The sequence below is a fragment of the Stenella coeruleoalba genome (genome assembly GCF_951394435.1).
Source record: "Stenella coeruleoalba genome assembly, chromosome: 21".
Lineage (NCBI taxonomy): Eukaryota > Metazoa > Chordata > Mammalia > Artiodactyla > Delphinidae > Stenella > Stenella coeruleoalba.
In genome coordinates this window covers 25,929,843-25,951,719 of record NC_137167.1, presented here as the reverse complement: position 1 = coordinate 25,951,719, position 21,877 = coordinate 25,929,843, and the positions used below count along the sequence as shown (strand labels likewise).

At 52.4% G+C, this 21,877-nt stretch overlaps 1 protein-coding gene across 1 annotated transcript in view; it reads right to left on the bottom strand.

Moving 5' to 3' along the window:
* Positions 1-10,398, bottom strand: part of MYOM2 (myomesin 2) — a 74,987-nt gene extending 64,589 nt beyond the window's left edge. The window contains exons 1-5 of the mRNA XM_079909385.1: positions 10,215-10,398; positions 8,835-8,993; positions 4,837-4,999; positions 4,569-4,726; positions 3,355-3,447 (exon numbers count right to left, since the gene is read on the bottom strand). Coding sequence (XP_079765511.1) covers positions 3,355-3,447; positions 4,569-4,726; positions 4,837-4,999; positions 8,835-8,993; positions 10,215-10,321 — 680 coding nt within the window. The 5' untranslated portion in view covers positions 10,322-10,398. The remainder of the gene's footprint in view (positions 1-3,354; positions 3,448-4,568; positions 4,727-4,836; positions 5,000-8,834; positions 8,994-10,214) is intronic.
* Positions 10,399-21,877: the final 11,479 nt, after the last annotated feature.

Genomic DNA, 21,877 nt, shown 5'->3' with positions numbered 1-21,877 from the left:
GGGACCAGGCTGGGGAAAAGGCGCCTTGGAGGCAGGATCTTGGTGCACCACACACGTGCACACCTGCTCACGCGCACCTATGCAAAAGAGAGGCTCCACGGGGTCGTCTGATTTGTAAAGAAGCCCATGCCCCCTAAAAACCTCCAGACCCACTGATTTACTACCACAGACCCCAGGCAGGGCGCACCCGGCTGAGGGAGGATGCAGGCGAGAGTTAGAACTTCCGGTTATGCTTACTCTTGTCTCGTTCTTTTTGCACATCTCTTTTGTAAATGTTTTACATTCTATAAAATACAGTAGAACATATACAGATTATAAATAAACACACGTGCATGTAGTGGGGGAGGGCTCATATATATTTGTTGGCTGCCCTTGCAGGGGGTGGGCTGCAGGAAGCATGGTGCCTGGGGGCACCGGACAGAGGACACAGCAAGGGACCAGGCAGCCAGGACTTTGCAGATTCGGAGGAGACTGTGCCCAACTTAAAATTCTGCTCACAGGTCACTTGGAGACCCACATGCCTGACCACAGCCCAGGGGCCCCCAATCTTCCTCTCCTGCCCGACGCCACGCTAGGAGAAGCACTTTGCCAACCCACAGAGTCTATTTCGAGCCTCTACTTCATGCTGTCAGAAATTGCAAGCGAGTGATTAAGGGGCAAACGGGTTTATTTTCTCTTTGGACCTCATCCCAGAATAGGCAGAGGTGGTATCCTTTGGTCTCAATTTTTACAAACTTCCATGGGGCATGTTTGCAGCCCAAAGTCTCCATCTGAAGTGCTCCCAAAACCACTCCAGGGGAGAAACTAATAACACTTCATCTATTTTAAAGAGGGGCAGGCAAACGTTTAAGTGGCACGTGAACTTCTCTTGTGTAGTCAGGCCCCATGTACTCAAACTCTAAGCGGTGTTAACACGGGATTTACAACTTAATTCAAAGTAGAATTTGAATATCAAAGTCTAAAAATAAAGTGTGAGAAGAGATTAGCCCTGGAGTCGCCCTGCGAGGAGTGGGGAGCGCAGAGAGGTGAGGTTAGGATAAAACACAAGATAGGATGTTCTAAGCACCTTTATAAAAACACGAGAGCAGCATGAAAATTCTTTGAAGAAATAGAACTCACCCTATGAGTCCCAAGAGAAAATCTTATGAGCATATAAAATCGTATGAATTACAGCTTAAATTCGAACAGTACCAAAGGGAACTAAGCTCTCTTTTTGGCACTTCAAGAATTCGGCGACAGTGGCCAAAGAATATTCATAGGAATAAATGTCACTCTTGTAACAGAAAGAGCTCATTCCCCAGCCAGTGGAGCAAAGGAGCCAACATATCCCTCACCACTTAGCCGGCCACAGGTCAGATGATGGTAACTCAGCAGTTTGGAATGAACAGCTGAGGTCAGCTGTAATTTGCGGGCTTCCCCCTGGCTCTTTTTTCTGAAGACTCTCTACATTTCATCTGTTAAGAATGTCCCAATGTGGGTAAGAATACCGAGAGAAAAGTTAGTCTCAAAAATTTCCTTGTCCCAAATTCCTTAACTCTTGGCAAGCTGAGGCAAACTCCACGTAATATATCTGAGGACACCTGGATATACTGGGGCCTCACTGATTTAGTTCTCATGGTTCAAAGCTTCTCTGATTCCCAGTACAAATTTAAAAGCTGCCAACGTAGTGTGAACAGGACTTTTTCATACTTGAGAAAGGGAATTCGTTTCTCTTTTCAAAACGATGACTAAAATTCAGCTTGCAAACAAACCAGTTGCTAGGGCATCCCAGGTTAGAATAGAGTCACCCCACACACACACCAAATAAAAATACTCTTCAAAAGAAGGAAAGTTTCTCTTTCTAGATCGTATGGCTTACTGCCTGTGGAAATTTCTGGAAATTTTGGAAATTGAAGGAAAGTGGGATGCCTAGACCCCGCCCACTCTCAGCCTTCCGCACCTCAGCTGACGCAGGAGCCCCCAACCCTGGGGCTGATTCCGACCCCTCTTTTTCACTGACACCCACATCCAATCCATCAGCAAATCCTACTGCTCTAACTTCAAAATCGGGCCCCGCCCACCTCACTGGTTCTACCTCATCCACGGCGGTCCAGGCCCCACCATCTTTCTTGAATTTCGGCCAAGCTGTCCAAGTCTGCCCTACTATCCGTTCGCAGTCAGTGACCCTTTGGAAACAGATCTTTCACTTCCCCTTTGCCCCCAGTAACAGCCTTGTGATGGTTACAGGGTCCGGGGTAATCTTCACGGCGCTGGTGACATCTCTACCCTTCTGTCCTATGACTCCCACCAACTGCTGCAGCCCTGGGGTCCTGAAGCTCCTTCTCGGAGCCTCTGCCCCACGCATCTGTCCCCTCCTCCATCCCCTTAGATGTCTTCTCCTCTTAAGGCCTGCCTGGCCCCCCTTTAACACCACACCCGCCCCAGCCCCAGGCTGACCTACTGTATGATTCCCTTTTTATTACACTTAAGGCTTGCCGCCATGTTCTGGACCTCCAAGTCAGGAATCGAGGTTTTGGTCGCTTTAACACAAGTTCCTAGCCTGTGTGGGGCACAGAGTAGGTTCTCAATAAACAGTGCCAGTGGGGCCCATGGGGCCAGGGCCTCCAGCTTTTCTAAACAGCCTCAAATTTACCTAGAGAAACAAGGCTATGACTCGACACAAATTTTAATCTTAACTGTAACCTGTTAGCCTCTGTCCTAATTAATCTGCATAACGTTACAACCTTTTTGTAAAAAATAGAAGCTGTGTATACAGAAAAGCAGAGAGTAAATGCACAGCGGAATCTCACTTTTGTGGAAAAAAAAAATCAAAACGTGCTTGTACGGTTCTACAAGTGTGTTGTGTAAGGGAAACAGCAGCGCTGTAAGTACAGCAAAATACCGACCCTGGAGGTTGGAAATACGGATGAACTTTACCTTCTTTTAGTTATCTGTATTTACTGCATGTTTTCAATTTGCTACGAGAAGAAAATAAAGGTCATGTTTCCCTGAAGAGTTGCGCTTAGGAACCGTTGCCCAAACCTGCAGGAGATGCAGCCCGGCCGCTGAGCAGGCTGTGAGGATGTCTGTGCGTTTCCCCGCGGCCCTCACACCTGGCACTGCCGTCCTTCCTTAGGCCATTTTCTCCTTTCGTTCCCAGAACAGGAGCCCCGCAGAACCAACCACTGAATCCACATCCCTCTGGCCTGACCCCAAGGAAACAAAGGGAAGCCTCTACCACCCATATTTAACTCAGAAAGACCAGGAACGTCACGCGGAATCTAGATGTGGTGTGAGCTGCCCGCCGCTTCTGTGTTTGGGAGACTGCTCACCTGGGCAGGTGCTGGGGCGCGGCCGTGCCCGCCAAGCCCTTACCTGTTGATCTCCAGCGTGTGCACCCCGTACTTGCTCTCAATCTTGTACTTTCCCGGCTCCCCTGCCTGGCAGATCAAGCTGCCGTCTTTATACCTGAAAGAGGGAAACACCTGTCTGAGCGTAAAGGCCGACTGGCTGTTTTGCACGTGTCCCCACCTTCCTGTTTCCCATTCCCCGCCGCCCCTCGTGGGCGGGCGAGCGCGCGCGCGCACACACACACGCAGCACACTTTCGCTCTGCTTCTGCCCGATTCACCACTCGGATCGCAGGGCAGGAGCAGCTACGGGAAAGGCTCAGAGCCCACTCTTGGCTGTTTAAGGGGAGCGGGCTCTGGCAGGACTCAGACTACCTGGGCAACCCTCAACCTGCATGGGACAGAGCGTGGGCCGAAGGTCCCCTGGAACTTGTCAGGAACTCTGGATACATCACTCCAAGGACAAACGTGCCAGTTGGTTAGGCCCTGGCCCAGCCTCTGGAGCGAGGCCGCAGTGTAGCCGGAGTGCACGTGGAGAGACCCAACTGCTCTGCACCCTGCCTGGAGGAGGCTGGCCTCGGTGTCCCCCCAAGACAGCAGGGCCACGGCTCCCCCTAGGGCAAGGGTGGGTGGCTCTCAGCCTCCCCGGCCCACCTCGTGAGCAGCCAGAGGGCGGAGGCACTACTTTTCTGCTCTACTGCTGAGAGCCCTAACCCAGGACGTATGTGAAAGCGCCGTGTTGTGGCCAACGACAGACCCTGGGGACTCGGTACCAGCAAGTGGGAAAATAAATGAACATACAAGTGAGTCTTAGCAACGTACGTTGAAACTAAAAGTGTCGTCGGTGGGGCTTATTTAATTTTCAGCATCACAAGGCTCGAGGAACCCTCTCACTGTGGTTCCAGAGCCTTGGAGTTTAGGGTCTCCACTTACATGAGTAAAAGCGGAGCTGCAGGTAAACACAGGTCATTTCCGGGAACCTGGTTTTCAATAAAAGTCCTCTGGAAAATCATTTGGGTCAATTGCACTAAAATGAAAACGCCTGCCTAGGATTTCCAGGGGCCTCTCCGTGTTTTCATGCACGCACTTCCTGGTGAGTTTCAAGAGCATCGGTCCCTGGAGTAGGTGCCGCGCGCTCCCTGCAGGTGGATCTTCTCCACCCGCTCAGGTGAGTCAACGGGTGCAGATCCTTCAAAGGAAGAGGAGCGGGGCCTCCGCCCCGGGAGGCGCCCCCACTCACCACTGCACCACGGGGGTTGGGAAGCCCTGCACGGTGAAGCACAGCTTGACAGACATCCGCTCCCAGATGGTGTGTGACCGGAGCTGCACCAGGATCTCGGGGGCTCTGTTCAGCCGCTCCTCACGTAAGTGCCTCTCCCAGGCCAGACTGTCGTCCACCTGCCCCGGGAAGCAGCGCGTCAGGGTGCCAGGGGCGCGAGGCTCCCGCCACCAGGCCCGCGGGCATCGTGCTGACGGCACAGCTGCACCCGGCACCCGCCCACCCCTACCGCGTGCTGCAGGGCGTATCTGTCCACGTGCTGCAGGGCGTATCTGTCCAGCTTGTCCCGCGCATGGGTGCGGGCCAGGTGCACGTCCTCCTCCAGCTGGGCCAGCTCGCTGAGGAAACGCTGCCGCTTGGCTTCCCCATAGGAAGCCACCAGTGACTGGTACCTGCAGAAGCCAAGACGCCACAGTATTCTCGGGACACGTGCAAAGGGCATGTGGTCACTGAGGGCCTGGGACCAGACACGCGGTCCCCGGGGACTTCCTAAGTGGGCTCGAGGAGAGGGTGGGAGAGAAGCTACTTCTGCTTCTTTTGCAAGCTCTCCTCTGTGCCGCGACTCACAGGACCCACTCGTTTTCCTTAGAGGCTGCCGTTTCTGAGTGAATTTAAGACTGAAGTGAAGCCTTCTGAACTAATAGATTCAAATTAAGAAATAAGTCTGTATTCTAGAAAAAGTAAAAGGATACAGTCAGCAGCTTCTTAATCTGTCGGGGCAGAGAAATGAGGGGCACCTCCTTTCTGGCCCGAGGGCCACCTCTATGGGCTCCACAGGTTACATCCTGGCACTGCCTGGCCCAGCGGTGCGTCCAGCCAGCCTGTCACCCCTCCCCGGCCCCATCCCCTCCTTCACCACCGCGTTCCAGAGGCCCCAGCAGAGCCAGAGGCTTGCTGTTCCCTGGGCTGCCCGGGAAGGGAAAACAGCAGCATCACGTGTGCAGCCGGGGAGGCGGGGACCAGGTGGACGTGGCTCATAACGGTGGGGTGTCAGACTGGAGGACTTCCTGCTCTGTGTGGCCCAGTGGGGAAAGCCGTCCTAGAACCCGGGCAGCTCCCCCCCATCCCCAGCCTCTCCCGCAGCCCTAACTACCAGTTTGCGCTTCTCCAGACACAGCGCAAATCGCAGGCCTGGTGCCAGGTGTCCGGGAAGTTGGAGGTTGAACACAGAGTTTCAGGAAACTCTGCAGCTTCTTCAGGCAGAACCGTGGAGACAGGAACTATAATAAAAGCTAAACCCCGAGCCAGTGTTGATTCAGCCTCGTCTTCACTTCCGACCAGCCCAGCCCAGCCCACACCTGCCTGCGTCTCCTCCCCGGACACACACCCACAATCTCCTCGCCCCTCCGGCCTTTCCCCACACCCTCTGCTCATGGTGATTCTCCACGGAGGAGAACAAGCGTCTAGGTTTTTAGGCACGGGTGCACACCCGTCACATCACGTAACCCCAACTGCCCGGCTCCCCTTCACTCTTGGAGCCACACGCACAGAAATGATTTTGTAGGTCCCGGTGGGAGAAACAGCGAGCGCTTTGCTAAGAGGGCTTGCAGGAACCGAGCTTTCCTGTCTGCAGTGAATCCCACTAAATGACAGCGTAAGCAAAGGCAAATCTCTATTCCTGCCGCAAACTGTCCTGATAAGCTTAAAGGATCAGAAGTCCCACCTGGACCTCGTTTAGAATGTCTATGTGAATTGCACTTGTCAATCGCACCGCCAGTGCCGGATGTTTTATAATAAATATTAGAACTAGAATTGCTCCCCCTGGCCGGCCCAGCCCCCAATACTGTGATCTGGGACATTGAGAAGGCACCCCTGCTAGTCTGTGATGGGGTGACTGTGACACTGCCCCCTTGTGCAGAATGATGTCACTCATCGTGCATTTGCCCTAAAGACAAGCCCCTCGGACAGCTGCATAACGCAGGGAGGCCCACTTTTCACAGGACGGAAGTAGAGGCGTCAAAGGGACATTTCTAATCCCCTGTATCTTCCAGCAGAACATTTCCAGACCCTTCAGGGCACACCGATGCCTCATTGGTATTTATTTTACATGAAGACACAGCTTAACTCAAACTGATGAACCCATAACTTCATCTCTCTCCAAGGACCGATTTGTCCTGTAGGTTAAACTCATATATGCCACAGGAGGTAAGGAATAAATACGTACTTTCAGGAAGGCCAGCAAGAGTAGTGAATTATCATAATAAGGACTGGAACTCATCGAACTCCTCAAATCACCCTACACCGGGCTCCCTCGAATGGCAGGGACAGAGCAGGGGTTGCGATAACATCTCCATTAACTCCGGCCCCGCTCACCAAAACCTCCAATTACTTAGATTTACTTTTAAAGGAGGAAAGACCTAATTTCAATAAGACCTTTCACATGGGAGATAGGCACATGGGTTGTGAGAATAACATACTGTGAGGGTCCTAAAATGCAGAATCCCAAAGCATGGGTGCTGGGCTCCGTGGAGAGCTGACACAGCCCTGACCTATATCCACTGTGCTTGCCCAGAGGGACTGACATTTACCCTGGGCTCCAGGGACACAGTAACGTTATAATCAGTCATCAAGAATCCAAATACATTCTTGAGTCAGATTTGCTATTGCAAGAGTAGCTTCATGTGTTTTAGGAAGATTTCCAACAGCCAGGATTGTCACAAAAGTCATTTTTGCTGAACCACGTCAATCGTGGTAACCCACTCCCTGACTGTTCAGATTAATATACGCTTCCTTTCCCCATTTATTTCCCCCCAGGAAACTGAGGAGTAGGAACTTCATGGGATAAGATCACACCAAGGTATAACCGATTAAAATAAAATTATAAAGCTCTGGTCTTCTCACTCCCTGTGCGAAAACCGGAAGCATAGTAGAAGCCTTTCTGAAATAATCCAACACATAAAACCCAGCTCCTTAATGTACACATTCTGAAGTGATTCTTTCACAAAAGAAGTCTTCACTTGACAATAAAATAAATTTTCAGGGCAAAATTCCCATAAGGCATCTAAAAGATGATTCAAAAATTTTTTAAAATAAAGGCTAGGGCTTCCCTGGTGGCACAGTGGTTGAGAGTCCGCCTGCCCATGCAGGGGACGCGGGTTCGTGCCCCGGTCCGGGAAGATCCCACATGCCGCGGAGCGGCTGGGCCCGTGAGCCATGGCCGCTGAGCCTGCGCGTCCGGAGCCTGTGCTCCACAGCGGGAGAGGCCACAGCAGTGAGAGGCCCGCGTACTGCCAAAAAATAATAATAAATAAATAAAGGCTAATCTTTTCAGCTATACAATATTTTCACTAAATAGATTCCTTAGTCATAGTGCAACTTTCAGACTGAAACGTGTTGAGCGAAATCTCATTTTCCTTCCAGTTTTGAGTGTTTTAGCGATACAGAGAAAACTTTCTAGAAGTAAGTAGGAGGAGAAGGTGAGGGGTAAAAAACAGAGCAGCTACGAAATGAAGCATACATGAGATGCTCAAGTCCTCTGCTCTGAAAAGATCCAAGGCAGTTGACCACCTGTTTCTCTGTGATCTGGAAATAATTTTAAGACCGAGGTTCTTAGTCACCCACCCCATTCCTGTGACATATTCCCCATGAGCTGAGTCTGTAGCAATGTGAAGCATGAGGGTCTACAGAAGCCCCTCCCTGCAGCTCTGTGTCCACACGGACACGTGGCTGGAGTCCTGGCCTCTCTTTGGAAGATTCCCCACTCAAGTCTCCAGCCTCACAGCTGTTCCTTAGTAGCCGAGGAGGCTGGTGGTGGAAATTGGAAAACTCCAACTCAGCCCTTGAGGTCCTGAGGCCTCCGAATGGGACCAGCGTGCTTTCTGGGGAAAGGGAGTGAGTCTGGGGGCAGAGGACAGAGGCCTGAGGCCAATCCAGCTGCAACGTGTGGACAGTGGCCGTGGGTCCTCTGGACCGCAGGGTTCTCTTCTGCACGAGGATGCAGAAAATCCACCCCCAGTCGTTTCCTTGTCGGGATGAATCAAGACGATGACGGTGGAGAATAAGAATCGACTGAAAACGGTCGTGCGTGGCTTTCACTGCAGCAAGTGTTCCCTTCCCAGTTTGCACACGTCCCCTTTCAGCTATGCCCCACCCCCACCCCACCCCCACACCCCCACACCCCCACCCCCACCGCCTCATTCTCTGACTGCAGAGCCCCTGCCCAGGCCCCAGGGCAGTGCGTGGCCCCCGGGGCTGGCCCAGCTGCAGGCAGAGAGGGCAGGGCGTTACCTGTGCTTCCTTTCCTGCTCGTCCTCTTCCAGCGCGGAGCTCACCCTCCTGGCACACAACCTGCAGGTGGTCCCCCCCGGTGCCGTCTGGCTGGACTCTCTCTGCGAGGACGACTCCTGAGTGACAGATTTCTGGGAAGACGTCTGGGTGGAAGCGCGCCTTGGCGAACATGGGAAAAATCACATGTGGTGGAGAAGTGTAAAAATGCATCGTCACAAACAGCATCACTCCCTTTCCACGCCCCCAAACCATCCTCGAAATGCAGGGCACCCACACCTGCACATGCGGACACACACACATGCACATGCCTACAGGCACACCTGCATGTATGCGCTCACTTGCACATGTGAACACACACACACACACCCCTAAGTGTGGCCTCCAGCCCGACTGCACAGGCCCATCCCCCACAGGGACGTGCCCCCAGACTCAGCTGCACGACACCCCTGCCCCTCCCTCAGGCCAGCCAGTGCCTTCCAGGCCCTTTTGGCCTGAGGCCATGATTATATATATATGTAAATCTTAAGGGATCCGAAGCTCCCTGAGGCTGCTGGGAGGAGCACAGAATGTTTGGCTTTGTTTGTTACCAGGATGGCAGCTAAGCACAAAGGACCACAGGCAGTTCTAAATACAGGGGCCGGGACGGGGACCTGAGGCCGGAGCCCGTGCCCGGCGTCCACCTCCTAAATTAACACCGGGGAAACGTGGGCGGCCAGGGCATGTGCCGCTGGCCCCTGCAGACGCAGAACCTCAGAAACTCACAGATGAGCCTGCGGCTTGACACCAGCCTATCAGACAGTGAACGAAAAGTCTACCTTTTGCAACATTATTATTAACGTAGCAAAATTATCATTGAGATGGGCTTCCATCCCATCTTCACTCGGCCCCCGTTAACTTCTGTCCCACCGACATTCTTTCCCATGGGTTTCCTTCTCATCGCCCTCGCTGTTTGGTGACCTTTTAGATTCTAGCTCTGGAAGGCATGTGAAGAAGAGTGAAGTCAAGGAGCAATTACTGAAGGTCCACGACTCATGAGCTAAACCAGGGGCTAAGAGCCAGTCTACCAGGACCTGCCGGCATCTACAGGATTTGCCGGGATCTCCCAGGATCTTCCAGGACCTGCCAGGATCTACTAGGATCTGCCAGGACCTGCCACGATGCCATGCAGTGCCCCACATAAAGTTTGCTGTGCAGCCGGGTCAGCCACGTTCCCCGTCTGGCTCTGGACACAGGCATCGGGGAGCACGGCCCTCCCTACCTCCCCGGCTAAACCAGTTCACCTCCAGTCTTCAGGGGACTGGATAAAGCTTCTTGCCTTGAAGGTCAGACAAAGCTCATCATCAAGGCTCGGCCTGCGCCCATCAGTGAATTACAACTTACTTTTTCGCTGCATATTCATCCACAAGGTACCTTGTTTGAATATTACGGTATGACTGGTCAAAGTGTTTGTGTCTCTTTTGGTAGAAGGGCACGGCAACAAGCGACATCTTTGTGGACACCTAGGAAAAAGAGTAACAAACAGAGCAGAGGTCCTGGAATTTCTAAAGTAATCAGGCTCCTGCAATTCACACTAACCTTTTAGGTTGTTCCAAAGAGGAAAATCAACTCCAATTAGCAAAACCCTTGTGGGGGAAGAGAATGTAAGAAAGGGTCTATAAGAGGAAATAATCCTGGACGCCTATTAAGTTCCCTGGGACCTGACTTCATTTCTCGTTTGCTTCCATAAAAATTAGAAGATTGAGCCGCACGCTTCACTTAATTGTAAACTCACCCAATGTCTACAAACTATCTAGTTTGTTCAAGGCAACCGTGAAAAGCAATGTGAGTGATAAGGATAAAAATAATTAAAGCACAGGTCACAGAAGTAAACAAACAGAATACAAGAGAGGAGGAGATAAGAGCAAAGGAGACACAAAACGTGCTGGGAAGTAATGGGGGGGGGGGGAGCACGTGGCCCAGGGCCACGGCAGTCAGAGGCCCTGAAGCAGGTGACATTTGAGAAGAGCCCAATGGACTGGGGAGGTGATGGGCGGAGGTGGGGCGGACAGAGGGCATCCCAGGGGCAAAGTGGGAAGCAGGAAAACCCTGGGGCTCAGGATCTCGGGAAAAGCAGACAGGAAACGTCGCCCCGGAAAGCATGCAGCCGCACGGAGGTTTCGGCGTCCACGCAGGAGGTGAAGACTCTCCCGCTCTGAAGGGGGGTTTGAGAACAGAACGGTCTCCAGGAAGCCTTCCAGACCCAGTCCCCTAAAATCCCGTCTCACTGGCTACTTGTCGGCCTGCTTGGTTGGGCGGGACAGGCCTGGGGGCTGAGCCCAGCTCCACAGTCTGGGGGATGCGGGGAAGTGAGCGCTCTTTGGCTAAATTCTCCCCAAACAAGAAGTCTTCGAGACCCACCCTGCAGCAAGGATGTGGGGATTTGAAGCAGTGCAGGTATTAGACGGCCGTTTGCTGCATGTGTTCACCCAAATAAGTAAAATGCCAACTTACCGGGCTGCTTGACTCTCTCTAAAAAGGGACGCAGACAATGTCCCTAAATCCCTGTGATTTTTTTTTTTTTTTTTTTTTTTTTTGCGGTACGCGGGCCTCTCACTGCTGTGGCCTCTCCCGTTGCGGAGCACAGGCTCCGGACGTGCAGGCTCAGCGGCCATGGCTCACGGGCCCAGCCGCTCCGCGGCATGTGGGATCATCCCGGACCGGGGCACAAACCCGTGTCCCCTGCATCGGCAGGCGGACTCTCAACCACTGCGCCACCAGGGAAGCCCGCCCTGTGATTATTAACCTCCCAAATTAAGGGGCACAAGAACTCCTCCCAACCCGAGCTCCATTTTTGTCCTCTGTGTTGAAATTGGAATAATCTGCCCCGATTTAAAGAAGGATCCTTAGGAGGCCTCACAGCACAGCCCCAGGGGACACGGGGGTGGAAACGGGCAGAAAATGCCAGGTCCTGTCCTGAGACGGGCCCTCACCCTCATTCCTCATTGCAGCGCACACCTCTAAGCAAACGTTAGAAAACCTTACAAGCATAGAATTTGCTCGAAGTCTATGTCTCAGGATCCGTTCCCTTTAGACTGTGACTTTCTAGAATCACAGAATTATAGAGCTTGGAAAGATCCTTGGGGATTATCCAAACCCCTATTCTATGGGGGAGGACGAGTGGGGCAGGGGACCCGCCAGCCAGAGGGGAGAAGTGATTTCCCTAAAAACATACAGAAAGTGCCTGCCCATCCAGAGGCCGCCAGACTTCTCCTTCGGGGTCTTCTATACTTCTCCACACGAACTCACCTCAAAATTCCCTCCTAAGAACCAACTACCACGTCTCCATTGAGGGTCCAGCGTGTGGCTGGCATACATTTGACTATAAATATATAATAGGATGCTGCACCTCAAAGAACCCAATAAAAACATACCCCCTCCACTCCACCCCCGGTTTGAAAGAGGTACCATAACGTTGAGGTCAAGTGCACAGGTTTTGACACCTGACAGGCCTAGGACTGACTTCCGACTCCAGCACTACTGTGAAGTGACCTTGGGCTGACCTATCATTTCTCTATCTTGGACGTTCTACTGAATCTGCACGGTGCTGGCACCGTGCTTGGCAGGGAGGAACAAACAACTGGGGGCCGCCCCTAGCACACTGTCGTTGTCTGTTGCTGTGAAGCTGAATTCTGCAGGTGTCTGAAAACATGCACTTATCACTTTAACACTTGCACAATATCCTCGACTGCATCTCTGGGATTTTCCAGTGAGTTACTCAGGGTGAATCTTCAAGGAAAGCTTCCGCCCATAAGGTACACACTCCGTTGCTGGGGACAGGTCACTGGATTGATGTGTTGGGGCACACGGGTCACCACTTGGAGCCAGTTTCATCTAGATGCCTTCTCCCATCACCCCTGCACCCATGGAGGAAAAGTCAGCTACAGCAGAAAAACCCAGAACAGCCCCTGCACCTGCTGCTGCACCAGTGGTCCTGTTCCGTCACAATATTTACTTACATCTGTGTGGAGTCACCCTGCAGATCCGGGTGTGTTTCTTGGCAGAGAGAAGAATCCAAAAATGGCCTAGGTGACTGGAGAGGATAAGCTATCTCGACATGTGTAGAGTGTGGCAGCTAGCGCCCTCAGAGCCCCCCCTTGGTGGGACCCTGCTCCTGCTCAGAGCCAGCGACCTGCAGGCTCCGAGTGCAGTCAGCACCCGGCGTGTCCTGGGCTGACGTGATGCCAGCTTGTGTGGCCGCTGAGTCCTCACGCCTCCTGCTGGGAGCAGGTGCTTTGCGGCGATCAGGGGCAGGGCCGGAGTCGAGCACATGTGGTTCCCGCACTCTCGCTCTGACCGTGGACTGGCTGGAGGTATGACCCCCAGGACACCATGGGACCGCGGCGGTACCCAGGGCTCAGCCCACGTGATTCTCTACTAGCTGAGTGGACATGATGCTGACCCACCTGCACTTGGAGCACCTGCCCTGCCCCGCGCCGGCCAAGCCTGGACCGGGGAGGGGGCGCATTGCATTTCAAGGACAGAGACATCTTAGGGACGCCTGCTCCGGGGAAGGCAGCAAACTCCCACCTTCTGTGCACGGGGCCCCCTGCCCGCACTCACTGACTGTATGAGCCTCAAGCCCAGCCCAGGTGCACAGGAAGGGCCACTACACAGCCCAAGCCCACGCCAGGCCACCCATTTGGGCTCTGCTCAGTGGACCTCAAATTCCAGAACCTGGGGACTTCCCTGGTGGCACAGTGGTTAAAAGTTCGCCTGCCAATGCAGGGGACACGGGTTTGAGCCCTGGTCCGGGAAGATCCCACATGCCGCAGAGCAACTAAGCCCGTGAGCCACAACTACTGAGCCTGCATGCCACAACTACTGAAGCCTGTGCGCCTAGAGCCCGTGTTCCGCAACAAGAGAAGCCACCACAATGAGATGCCCACACACCACAACGAAGAGTAGCCCCCGCTCGCCGCAACTAGAGAAAGCCCGTGTGCAGCAAGGAAGACCCAATGCAACCAAAAATAAATAAATAAAATTAAAAAAAAAAATTCCAGAACCTGCCCGTGTGTCCCTGTCCCCACTGGGGACCTGCAGACAGGGGGGAGGACGCCTCGTGGAAGCGAGTTCCCTGCAGGCTCAGCATGGGCTCCGACCCCCCTCAGCCTGGGGCCGTGAGGGGCGTGGCCAGCTGTGCTAGGGGGACCCCACCGAGAGGAGGGCGTGGCGGGCGGTGTGCACAGAGCTCCCTCCACTTTCTCCTCTTTAGGGAAACGACCCCCAGCTGACGCCTCAAAACACAGCGAAGACATTGGCCCCCAGCACAGTTCTGGGGGGTGAGTCCCGCATGGAGGGGGCGTCGGGGGCGGGATTCCAGCGCTGACCCTGCCGCCCACCCAGCTCTCGGGGCTCAGTTTGTTTTGCTGAGAACAGAGGGGCCAGAGGAGGAGGCAGGAACATTCCTTCAAGCGCGCCAGCGGCGCCTGGATCTGTGGCCAAGTTTAAAACCACCGGAGGCAACACTGCTCCGCCCACTGACCGCCCTCAAATACCACAGAAGCAGAGTCGACCTTGATGAAACACACAGGTTCTGGTGTTTTCAGCGATCGTGAGTGACTTTACACAACTTGAGATGCGTCACCTTATTCTGTCCTGGTTCGAATCTCGACCTTTCCTATGAGGAAACCGCTTCAGGTGATGAAACTAACCCTCAGGTCACTGGTTCCCGGTGACGAAGACCAATTTCCATCCCGGCGTCTGACTCGGCACCGGCCTGCTTCCCACCCACCATCGCTCCTGACACCTTTGGGAATCATGACACTGAAATGAAACGCGAGCCTGTCAAGCACTGGGGGCCGTGCGTCCGTGACAGGCTCCATCCTGATCCCTTCCTGCGAGGCCTATTTGGAACCGATCTCTCATGTCACCAAGAAGGGTTTTAATCTGTGAAGACGTTTCAATGAAAACACATTTACTTCCATTTCATAAAAGAAATGGTTGTTTGTGCAGCTAAAGTTGTTGAAGTCCATGAACACACCAAGGTAAAGCTCTTCTGGAGAAACAGAAAGGGTACAGTCGGTCCACAGCCCCGAGGAACTATGCCCTCAGTTCCCAAGACGGGTTCCATTCACATCGGGGACTACTTTCCCCAAGGTTTTTCCAAACTACTCAGCTCCAAAAGTAAATATAACTGAGCACAGCATAACTCTCAAAATCTCACCATCCGACGTGGTCTGACGTCTAACGTCTGTCAGCCAGCTTCCCAAGTGTCCCCCAAAGAGCCTCTCAGCCCCAGGACTGAATGTCTTAGCAGGTCGCTCAGCTACCTCTCTCCCTGAAGCTCCAGGGTTCTTCCAGGGAGCCTGACCCACCCGGGCCCAACGCTTAAGCAGGATCGAATTAGATGGAGAGACAAGATAATGCGCTGCTTCCCGGACAGAAGCTTTCCAGCAACCCAGCGACTTACCACATTTTTCATAAATGGCGAGAATTAAAAACAAATCAACGGTGACACAAGTATTTCATCCCATAAACTTTACCCTTGTTTTCATGAAGCACAGGCACATGGGTGAAGGTCCCTAATTCAGAGTTAGCGGCATGCGAATTCGCTGCACATAGAACCCAGACTTAGTCCAGTAAATAGCTACTCTAAATGATCTTTGCTGTGTGTGCTCTTCGACGCCTGTCTTACTTCTGCTCAGTGAGGAAGGACCTTGAGACCAGGAGGTGGAGAGAGCTAAGCATTTCCAAGCACTGAGACCCCACGTTCCTGCCTCACTGCCCCTCCCGGGCCTCCTGGGTTCAGGCATCCAACTCCACTGCACTTTTCTGGGGCAGCGTTTCAAGAGCATGACCAGAGGAAGCTCAGGCTCTCTTAGGGAAACCGAGCCTGAAAATGCTGCAGGATCGTAACGCATGAAAAAGCACAAAGGGGAAAAGCATCATTGTGAGGGGAGAAATTAGAAACAGTGACAAGAAGTACTGTTTTTGTCCCCTCCCCTAGATGCTACAGTCAGGTCTGAGCTGAAGAGCCCTGCTTTCTTTCTGTTTCTCTTAAGAAAATATCCAATTTTATTTCACACCATTTCAAACCTGCCCTCTCCTGACAGAGGCTCTCATTTCTGTGACTCGTGAAAATTGCAGACATCCATCAACCAACTCAGGGAGCAAAAGGAGATGCTGCAAAAACCAGGGCTAAAGTGCGAGGGCTGGGAAGGGGCTCAGAACCTCCTAACAACACAGAAAGTATTCGAATCCAGTCAAAGAAACCCAGACCTTGGCTCTAATTACTGGCTGGCTTTCTGCATGGAGCGGAGTTCGTTGGTTCCCATGGCTTCACCCTGACACCCTCTGCTTAGGAAATCTGAGTGCAGCCAGCTTCTGCACGCTATCCTTCCTTCCTCCAAAGCCTCACATCAGAAAAGGAAAGAAGCGGAGGAAACTCACCCAGAGAGAAAGGAAGGTGGCGAAGAGGAGACAGCGTCTGCCTCACGGGCTCACCGGGCTGCAGGCTCCGGCCGAGGGAAGCAAAGCACGTCTCCCTCCAAACGTCCAGCCTCCCTCCCATTTATGGTTGAGGAGATGCTATTTATAGACCCTTGGGAAGCCTGGCCCCTCGCTGATACCTGCATCATAAATCATCAGCCTGCTCTTAGGAGGGAAAAAGTTTCATTCGAGGCGGAAAAATCGAAAAGTGAAAAGCATCCTTCCCGACTCACAAAGTGCATTTCTCACGCCCAGGAAACTGAGGAAGCAGCTACCGACCGAGAAAAAGAGGGCAGGGCCCTGACATCTCCCGCCCGCCCTCCCCAGACTCCGCTGCACCCCGAACATAAATTTGCAGACTTATCTTTAATGCTTTGGGGCTAAAGTTTCCCTGGTACCTAAACGGACGCTCGCAGATGAGTCTCTAACACAGACCTGATTGCAAAAGCATTTTCACTATTTTGACACCAAATCCCGAGAGTGCTGTTAGCCGTGGATGGAGGGAAGGTGGCCTCTGGGGTGCGTGTGTGTTTGGTTGGGTTTTTTAAAATTTATTTCAGAGATGACTCAAGCTCTGACTTGGTTTCATCCTGGGGTTAATTTAGCCAGAACTTCTACCTAAAAGAGGACCCATGCCTAGTCGGCAAGTTACGTCTTATTTATAGTTATTACCACCGGCGTGCGCGGCATCTAACCCGCCCGGATGACTGCAGGGTGCAGCATGTGTCCAAGTATAAATAACACACGACTGGCATGATTGATCAGGGCTGTCACAGGGAGCCTATCGCCGAGAGGCGGGCCGAGTCGGGATGCCCCCCCTCAGAGGCCAGAGCTGACTGCAGCCATGTCCCAGGCTCAGCTGCAGTGGGGCTGTTTCCCCGCTGACACAATGTGTGTGAGAACAACCGGCTTTTAAGTCTGCTGCAAAAATTAGTGAGAATAATATATAGGAAGTGCCTGGGAGTCCAAAAAACTCCCTGTTCCCACATCTGGCTTATCGGGAACGTAGCCAAGGACCAGCAGCACAGGTCAATGGATGAGCGAGGTAAATACCACAAAGGCACACAAGACACGGAAGCAACCCCAGTGCCCATCGACAGACGGATGGATGGAGAGGACGTGGTACATACATACGATGGAATACTACTCAGCCATTAAAAAGAATGAAATCATGCCATTTGCAGCAACGTGGATGGACCTAGAGATTATCATACTAAGTGAAGTAAGTCAGACAGAGAAAGACAAATATCATATGATGTCGCTTATATGTGGAATCTAAAAAAATAGTACAAATGAATCCATATATAAAACAGAAACAGACTCAAAGACATAGAAAACAAACTTATGGTTACCAAAGGGGAAAGGGGGGGAGGGATAAATTAGGAGTTTGGGATTAACATATACACACTGCTGTATATAAAATAGGTAACACACAAGGACCTACTGTACAGCACAGGGAACTATATTCAATATCTTGTCATAACCTACTGAGATAGTGGAAAATAATCTGGAAAAGAAATATATATTGATATATATGCATAACTGAGTCACTCTGCTGTACACTTGAAACTAACACAATCTTGTAAATCAACTACACGTCATTAAAAAAAACGAGATATCACAAAGGCACAGAGTAAAAGCTGTTTACTTCACCATCTGAGCATCCCTGCATCCTCTCCATCCAGCCATTCACTCTCCTCCCTAAACACTGCCATCTATGTTCCGAACGTGGGCTGAACCTGCAAGCAGACAGGAGCCGAAGAGAGGAAACCCGGAGGATGTGGCCAGAGGTGTGAGTTACAGCCACCCTCCCCGGCTTCCCAACCACAGGGATTCCTTTTTTTTTTACTGAAGCCACTTGGCATTGGGTTTCCATCACGTGTGACCTAAAGAATCCTGACTAATGCAAAGAAAAGCTTCAGTGATTTTACTTCTACAAATTTAGCTAAAATTTGCAATAAGATGGAGGAAAAAAATGATATCAAGGAGAAATGTCAGAGGACATAAAAAAGAAGACTGAAAGCTAAAACGTGGCGTCAGAAACGTTCTGAATCATGGAAACCTCGGGGTCACATGGATTACGGAGCAAAGTTAAGTCCTCAGGATTTCATGAAATTATAGCACAGGGCCAAAATAGATGCTCAATGCAGAAAAATCTGTTCGAATACTTGAAAAAAGTAAAATTATTCTAAGATATTTTGTTAACTTCCATACATTCTGTCTCAGAAAGCACCAAAAGAAATGGTCTAACGCAGTTTAGAAAACGTCTATCCAACTGGCCGGATATTCGTGACGATTTCACGTTGCAAAGATTGAAGGCCCGTCAAAAAGAAGCTTCCAGGCTTTGGCGAGAACACGAAGCAGAGCATCAATCACGGTGGAAACGGCGCTGCTGGCCGTCTGGAACGTGTGCTGGCCTTTATCTCCTCATGTCTACAGTGGGTCCCCCACTAACAGATGGCTGCCAGGAGGGGCGCCCGGAGAACTGGGCCCCCTTAGCCCCAAATACGCCAGCTCTTTCTCCCGACTGCTCATCTCTCTGTTGTTGAGGGTTTCACTTCTCACCAAAGAGAACTGATCCTAACATTCTTGCTGCAGTGGCCTATCCTGAGCCTCTAAGCTGGACACATGCACTGCCCAGCTCACCAGCCCTGCTCAGCCATCTTCCCAGCAGATGCCACCTGACAGGCCCCACAGGGGAGGGGGGCAATGCCCATCGCAACTCCCCCATGAACTTCACTCCCTTCAGACTGCTGGCCTGCCTGTATGGGGGCTTAAGCCTGTCCCCCCAACCCTGCCCCTGGACCCTGCCCCCCCGACACTGCCCCTGGACCCTGTGCCCCTGGACCCTGTCCCCCCTGGACCCTGCCCCCCCGGACCCTGCCCCCTGGACCCTGCCCCTGGACCCTGCCCCCCCGGACCCTGCCCCCCGGACCCTGTACCCCGGACCCTGCCCCCCAACCCTGCCCCTGGACCCTGTGACCCCGGACCCTGCCCCCGCAACCCTGCCCCTGGACCCTGTGCCCCTGGACCCTGCCCCTGGACCCTGCCCCCCCTGGACCCTGCCCCTGGACCCTGTGCCCCTGGACCCTGCCCCCCCAGCCCTGCCCCTGGACCCTGTGCCCCTGGACCCTGCCCCTGGACCCTGCCCCCCCTGGACCCTGCCCCTGGACCCTGTGCCCCTGGACCCTGCCCCCCGACCCTGCCCCTGGACCCTGCCCACCCTGGACCCTGTCCCCCCTGGACCCTGCCTCCCCGGACCCTGCCCCCCGGACCCTGCCCCCCCGGACCCTGTCCCCCCTGGACCCTGCCCCCCCGACCCTGCCCCCCGGACCCTGCCCCCCCGATCCTGCCCCTGGACCCTGCCCCCCCGGACCCTGCCCCTGGACCCTGCCCCCCCTGGACCCTGCCCCTGGACCCTGCCCCCCCTGGACCCTGCCCCTGGACCCTGCCCCACTGGACCCTGCCCCCCCGGACCCTGCCCCCCCGACCCTGCCCCTGGAGCACAACCATCCTGTGAGGCAGCTGCCCCACTGAGGCAGGCGCGTCCTAGAGGAGCTCAGTAAATAACTCACCCAAGAGAAACCACAGAGCAGGATTTTAAACACCAGCTTCCTGTCTGGCTTCCTGTCCATGTTCTCACATGCTCCAGAGGGCAATCAGAATTTTCTCAGCCCTCTCAAACAATCCCACATTTTAGGCAATGAAGCAGCACCTCGAATGGTAAGCAAACCCTGCATATGAGAAACGAGAACCGTAGACCCGGACAACTCCATTACGCCATCAGCCCCATCACTGGCCCTCCCTTTCAAGCCCCGGAAATGTGAGTACCACAAAGGAGGTACACTTGGAGAAATGTGCTTTGTCCTTCTCTCTCTCTTCAGAATGTCTTTCTTCCTAGACATGTGTGTCTGTGTGTTCCATATTTGGATTATACGGGAGAATGGTTTAAACCTCAAGAAAAGCACATGCCTAGATGAGAACTTTCTGAAAATGTTCATCGTACGAGTGTGACCTTGTTCAGAGAGATGAAACCACCCCCTTTTTAAAATACCTGTGTTCAAGAAAAAAGACTACAGAATGGAGAATTTCATCAGAGAACTGGAGTTTATTTTTTTAATAACATATTTTTTTGGTAATTTATCCTTTACTCTTTTTTTTTAATTAATGTATTTCTTTTATTTATTTATTTTTGGCTGCGTTGGGTCTTCGTTGCTGCGCGCGGGCTTTCTCTAGCTGTGGCGAGCGGAGGCTACTCTTCGTTGTGGTGCGCGGGCTTCTCATTGTGGTGGCTTCTCTTGCTGCAGAGCACGGGTTCTAGGCACGTGGGTTTCTGTTGCTGTGGCTCGCGAGCTCTAGACGCAGGCTCAGTAGTTGTGGCGCGTGGGCTTCGTTGCTCCGCATCATGTGGGATCTTCCCGGATCAGGGCTCGAACCCGTGTCCCCTGCGTTGGCAGGCGGATTCTTAACCACTGCGCCACCAGGGAAGCCCTACTCTTTTTTTTTTTTAAAACAGACTTTTTTAGAGCAGCTTTAGGTTCACAGCAAAATGGAGTGGAAAGTATGGTGGTTTCCATCTACTCTGGTCCCCCCACATACACACCCGCCCCCATGACCAACACTCCACAACAGGGGTGCCTTTGTCACAATTGTCACTCCAAGTCCTCTTACATTCGGGGTCCCTCTTGGTGTACTTTCTATGGGTTTTGGCAAATGTATGACATTTATTCACATTACAGTAACATATAGAGTAGATTCATCGACTAAAAATCTTCTGTGCTCTATTCATCCCTCCCCCCAACCCCTGGCAACCACTGATCTTTATACTATCTCTATAGTTTTGCCTTTTCCGGAATGTCACACAGTTTGTGGACTTTTCAGGTTGGCTTCTTTCACTCAGTGATATGCATTTGAGGTTCCTCCATGATTTTTCATGGCTTGAAGGTTTACTTCTTCTCAGTGCTGAATAATATTCCATTGTCTGGATACACCACAGTTTATTTCATCCACTCACCTACTGAAGGACATCTTGGTTGCTTCCAAGTCTTAACAATTATGAATAAAGCTGCCATAAACTTCCCTGTGCAAACGTTTATGTGAACATGAATTTTAACTCGTGAAACTTGTTTTCATGAGTCTTCCAACTCATCCAGCACCATCGCTGGATCACAGGGTACGAGTATGTTTAGTTTTGTGAGAAACTGCCCAACTGACTTCCAAAGTAGCTGTATTCCCACCTCTGCATCCCCGCCAGCAGTGATGAGCGTTCCCGTTGCTCCGCACCCTCAGCAGCATTTGATGGTGTCAGTGCTCTGGATTTTGGCCCTTCTAATAGGCGTGTAGTGGTATCTCCTTGTTTTAATTTGCACTTCCCTGATGACACGTGATGCGGAGCATCCTCTCATATGCTACTTGCCATCTTTGTATCTTCTTTGGTGAAGTGTCTGTTCAAGTCTTTTGCCCAGTTTTTAATCAGGTTTTTCATTTTCTTTTGTTGATTTTTAATAGCCCTTTGTATATTTTGGATGAGTCCTTTATCAGATATGTCTTTGGCAAATCCTGCTCCCAGTCTGTGA